This window comes from Theobroma cacao, chromosome 2, assembly GCF_053813885.1.
Source record: "Theobroma cacao isolate CCN51 chromosome 2, ASM5381388v1, whole genome shotgun sequence".
In the NCBI taxonomy this organism is placed as follows: Eukaryota; Viridiplantae; Streptophyta; class Magnoliopsida; order Malvales; family Malvaceae; genus Theobroma; species Theobroma cacao.
The window spans coordinates 39,052,880-39,058,492 of record NC_142640.1 but is presented as its reverse complement, the minus strand read 5'-3'; the positions used below and the strand labels follow the sequence as shown (position 1 = coordinate 39,058,492).

Genomic DNA, 5,613 nt, shown 5'->3' with positions numbered 1-5,613 from the left:
CTTCATTCAAAACTGACGTATTCGTGGTGGAATATGTCCTAATTTGAAATGTTCTAAATTGTTGAAAAAAAGAGATTAAAATTAGTCATAATCGAAATAACTGATCCAACCCGTTCGATTTGATTATTTGCTTACGATAATTCGATTTCAAACCGAAAGCGAGGCTTGGCTTCTATATTTTTGGGCCAAGACGGGCTTCATGATAAGGCTAAGTTACCAAAGGGTATTACTGGTGAAGCCCCAGCGCCAGCCCGCGGTACATACTCTCCGACGAAAAGGCTTTGTTTTGTTACCTACTGAATAGTGGTCTCTTGTTTAGCTTAACAGCAGAAGGCATAATCGTTTTACCTGTTTGAAATTAGAAAACCAAATAAAGCAGGTTGCTGCTGATTTTGATCGGCTTCAAGGTATCACCTTCTTACATTTTCCTGTTAATGGGTTTTCTTTATTTTCTTCGCTCTGGCATGGCCTTTTTTTTTTTTTTTTGTTTTTCTTTTGAAGTCCTCTTTAAAAGCTGCAGCGAAGTGTGGTTCCCCCCGTTTTTGGGTTTCTCTCGATGGGGCAAATGAGTGATATAGTTATTAAAATTATTGTTTTGCGCTGGAAATATATATATTTTGTATGCAAATGCTTAGAGTAAAGAATCTAAAGTTCACTTAGTTGGTGCTCGATGAGTAGCTTATGGAAAGTAATTTATATAGGTATAAGAAAAAAAGGGTACATTTGTTTCGTATTTGTTTGTCAGGGTTTCTTCTTGTCCCCCATTTTATTAGGAACCCCAGTGGAGTAGCAGTCTTCACTGGGAGAAGTAAGCTTGCTAAAAACAAAATATAGGGGTACTTCGTATTTCACTGTCTGAATAGCTTTAATTTATATATTCTTTGTTTCATTACCTTCAAAAGCATTAGATAAAGATTATTGATTAAGCAATTCATACAGTTGGACTGAAATTTTTACAGTTATTTGCTGAACAATTAGCCAATATAATGATTGCCTTGAAGCTCCACTCTCTAAGAACTGACTTGGATCATTGTGTCACTATCGAGTTTAACTCTAAATTGATGTGCGAGGTTCCATGTACAAAGTTTAGTTTCAACAAGAAGAGAATGGTGAACTAGTTAACATATTGTATTGCCTGTTGATCATATTAATGGGCATTTGAACTCACTTAGTGATAACAAACTATAGCTCAAAATGTGGTTTGACTGATTTGATATGGCTGCTATGCTGACATACATTTATTTTTATTCTAACATCTGCAGATTTTGTCATGATAATTTGTATTTTACATATGATGGCGTGATGAGAAAGTTCCTTCACTTTGTTTCTTCTGCATGGAGAGGAGCTTTTGTCTTGTTGATCAAGGATTCTTAAAAGCTCTCATGATGGGTTTCACCTGCAAAGATGAACAGGTGTGCTGTCTCTTCCTTGAGCCATTATTTCCATCTCTTCTCCCATCGTTACCGCCGAACCTTTGCCCCATATTCTTGGCCATTTTTCTTCAAAAGGTATTTGGGCCAGATACTCTACCTCTCAGACTCTGGCACCACCAGGCCTTTTCCCAATTATTGCCCAAAGAAACCTACCATCAAGGACTCAGAACTTGTGCATCAAATCTCAACTGCAATAAAATTATGTCGTTCTGAGCCACTCTATCGTGTTCTAAGGCCTTATGAGTCCAAGTTTAGATCTGATCATTTAATTTGGGTTCTGATGAACATTAAGGGTGATTATGGACTTGTTTTGGATTTCTTTGAATGGACATGCTCTCGTAGAGACCCAACACTTGAAGCCCGTTGCATTATTGTCCAAATTGCTGTGGCTTCTAAAGATTTAAAAATGGCTCATCAGCTTATCTGTGACTTTTGGTCAAAACCTAATTTGGATGTTGGTCTATCCTTCTATCATTTTTCCGAGCGCTTAATTTACACATACAAGGACTGGGGTTCAGATCCCAATGTGTTTAATGTTTTCTTTCAAGTCCTTGTTGAAGCTGGGATGCTTGATGAAGCAAGGAAGCTCTTCGACAAGATGTTGAATTACAGGGTGATTATCTCTGTTGATTCTTGTAATGCATATCTTAATCAATTAAAAGACCATTTTAATGGGCCTTGGAAGGCAATAAAGGTTTTCATTGAATTTCCTGAAGTTGGTGTTTGTTGGAACACTGCATCATACAACATTGTCATTCATTCTCTTTGTACGTTAGGGAAAATAAAAGAAGCACACCGCTTACTCCTGCAAATGGAGTTGAGGGGCTGTATCCCTGATGTTGTAAGCTATAGTACCATAATCAATGGATATTGTCAAGCAGGGAAACTGCCAAAGGTGTTAAGGCTCATTGAGGAAATGCAAGCAAAAGGCTTAAAGCCTAACCCATATACCTATAACAGTATAATTTATCTCCTGTGCAAGGCTGGTAACGTAGCTGAAGCAGAGAAGGTTTTGAGGGAGATGATGAACCAAGGAATGGAACCTGATAGGGTGGTATACACAACTCTCATAGGTGGTTTTTGTAAGCTAGGGAATATTCCTTCTGCCTATAGGTTGTTAAATGAGATGCAGGGTCAAAAAATTTTCCCTGATGTATTAACTTATACATCTATTATCTGTGGGTTCTGTCAAACTGGAAAGATGACAGAAGCCAGTAATGTCTTTCAAGAAATGCTTGGCATAGGGTTGGAACCAGATGAAGTTACATATACAGCACTTATTGATGGTTATTGCAAGGCAGGAGCAATGAAAGAGGCCTTCTCTCTCCATAATGAGATGGTACACATGGGGCTTATACCAAATGTTGTCACTTACACTGCACTAGCTGATGGCCTTTGTAAACGTGGGGAGGTGGATACGGCGAATGAGCTTCTTCATGAAATGTGTGGAAGGGGCCTTCAACCAAATATATTTACTTATAACTCTCTTGTTAATGGGCTCTGTAAAGCAGGAAATATTGCACATGCTATTAAACTGATGGAAGATATGGAGATTGCAGGGCTCCATCCTGATGCCTTTACTTATACCACTTTAATGGATGCTTACTGTAAGACAGGGGAGATGGATAAGGCTTATGACCTTCTGAAGAAGATGTTGGATAGAGGACTTCAACCTACACTTGTTACGTTTAATGTGCTGATGAATGGTTTTTGTATGTCTGGAATGCTGGAAGATGGTGAGAGGTTACTAAAATGGATGTTGGAAAAGGGTATAATGCCTAATGCTACCACTTATAATACTCTTATGAAGCAATACTGCATCAGAAACAACATGCGTGCCACAACTGCAATGTACAAAGGTATGTGTGCTCAAGGAGTGATGCCTGATGGCAACACCTATAACATTCTGATAAAAGGGCATTGTAAAGCAAGGAATATGAAAGAAGCATGGTTTTTACACAGAGAAATGATTGGGAAGGGATTTAATCTAACAGCTAGCTCATATAATGTTCTGATTAAAGGTTTTCTTAAGAGGAAAAAATTTTCTGAGGCAAGAGAAATCTTTGATGAGATGAGAAGAGAAGGGCTGCCTGCAGATGAAGAAATATACAGTTTTTTTGTTGATATAAATTACGAAGAAGGGGACATGGAAACCACTCTTGAACTTTGTGATGAGGTGATAGAGAACTGTCTTGTAAGTAAGGAGAATAATGAAAACAAGTAGCCGGATTTTGTTTGTGCTGAGCCAATCATGAATGAAGGTGGCAGTTTTGGTTGGCTTAGCAATCCCATGAAAATTCTGACTGAATTTTTTCATACATGGTAATGTTTCCTTTTCAGATTCTGTTGGCTTGAATGGATACTTCAATTGTTAGACATATCATGCATTGAAAATACGGTGGATCTATTATGAACATCATGGCAATGATATGATTTTCTTAATTGTATCTAGCGACTACAAAGATTGGTTAGAGGGATAAGTTGTTAAGTTAGGCTTTGGTTAAAACTCTTAAGCTCTCGACTTGGGAGTTTGGTCAGGCCTAGGTGACATGCAATTGTAACCCAACCAGAATTGAAGTTTTAAGTTTATCTTGCAAATGGATAAAAAGAAGCATGCAGCCATACACTGGGAATCTGGGAAAAGTGCATCTAACCTCGTGAATTTTGGGTGGATAGGTGTGGGTGCAAAAGTGGAGAGATGAAAATGAACTCTGGTGTGCTTGGTAGAGCAGAAAATAGAGGAGAATGACAAGTGGAGAGATGAGTGTATTCTGCCCTGACTCTCCAAACTCTTTCCGCAGGACAGAAAATAAGGCCGATTTATGTGGCGCATGGAGTTTACAGATTTACCTTTACATAAAATCCTTCTTCCCTTTTCATTGAAGAAGCCCATACCTTTGAAACTGTGGAATGTGCATCAGTTTGTTGGTTTTTTTTTTTTTTATTTAGGGGAAGGGCGATTCAAATTCTGTTTTTTTTATAAGAGATTATACATTAATCGATGAGTCAAATGTTCGAGTGCATCAGTTTGTTGTTTTTATTGTCATGTTCTTTATTATTATAGTCAATTCATTTTATTTTTTGTGAACAATGATGTTAGAATAATGTTAGAAGTTCAAGCCCATTGCACCCTACCTCAGGTTATAAGGAAGAATTGCTCTTCTCCTTTTCAAAGTTGTGTAAGGAATATATTCTTTTTCTTTTATTGAAAAAAATATTTCATGAAAAATTAAAAATCCGAAGAGTACAAGTAAAATGGTTGCAAAGAAGAAAAAGTAAGAAAAGTTCTTATTTTTAGTGCATGTTTGGCTTAGCTTTTTTTTAGTTTATCTACATCTTAAAAGTAAAAGTTAGACCAAACATAATATTTTGAGAAGTTCTTAAAAAAAATATATTTTTTTTAGAATAAAATTTTTAAAAAAAGAGCTTAAAAAAAAGCTCTAAGGAAGAGTTTTTTTTTTCTCTTCTTTTAAAAATACAAAAAAATTTTATTTTTGTTCCAAAAATATCTTCATTTGTTAAAAATAATTACAATATTACCCTCTAAAAAAAAAGAAATACTTTCTATGATAATTTTAACAAAAATTATAACTTATAAAAAAAATTTACCAAACAAATTTAGCTTAATTTTAAAAGCTATTATTTTTCATAAGAGCTTTATAATAACTTTTAAGTTAGCAAAAAGCTAGACCAAACAGACTCAGAGTCAAACACTCATATTAAGGAAAATGATACTTTTGATAAGTAATTTTATTTATGTTTCAAAATTTTATACAATGTTTAACTTTTTCAAAATTTTCATTTAAAATATTTATATACTTTTTTTATATAAAAAAGCTCCTTTTGCACAAAAATGTTGGGTTGTTCTAATATATATTTTGAAACTTGCAGTTTTTATATGGTTTCATAGGTAATTCTTTTAACATGATGCGGAGTTTAATTTTTGATTCAATAACAATAATTCTTATTTAAGATAAACGTTAAGGATTTATCATAAGAAAAATTATAGGTGGAAGATAAAACATAAAAATACTTAACAACAATTCAAGTATTTTGCTCTTATTTTTAGAATTTTAAAATTTATTGTTAATTAATTTTGATGGTCATTTAAGTAGCAACTCTTTGCTTGTTTATATAGGACATATACAAAAGAAAAATATGAATGTGAACTTTAGGGATC

At 34.8% G+C, this 5,613-nt stretch overlaps 1 protein-coding gene across 2 annotated transcripts; it reads left to right on the top strand.

Annotated features, from left to right (window-relative positions):
* The first annotated feature begins 270 nt into the window (after positions 1-270).
* LOC18609309 (Pentatricopeptide repeat (PPR-like) superfamily protein) lies at positions 271-4,473 on the top strand. 2 transcript variants are annotated; one of them, XR_001926718.2, is made up of 3 exons: positions 271-407; positions 1,263-3,755; positions 4,110-4,473. XR_001926718.2 is itself a non-coding variant. In XM_018115850.2 (2 exons), exon 2 carries the CDS (start codon positions 1,405-1,407, stop codon positions 3,655-3,657), a length of 2,253 nt encoding a protein of 750 aa, XP_017971339.1. In that variant the 5' UTR covers positions 271-407; positions 1,263-1,404; the 3' UTR covers positions 3,658-4,473. The 2 variants fall into 2 exon arrangements, 1 of the variants encoding a protein (XP_017971339.1); XM_018115850.2 differs by having other exon boundaries at positions 1,263-4,473.
* The last annotated feature ends 1,140 nt before the right edge of the window (positions 4,474-5,613 follow it).

Bases quoted from the DNA above. Each gene is read 5' to 3' on its own strand.
- LOC18609309 (XM_018115850.2), top strand. From the start codon at position 1,405: ATGAACAGGTGTGCTGTCTCTTCCTTGAGCCATTATTTCCATCTCTTC.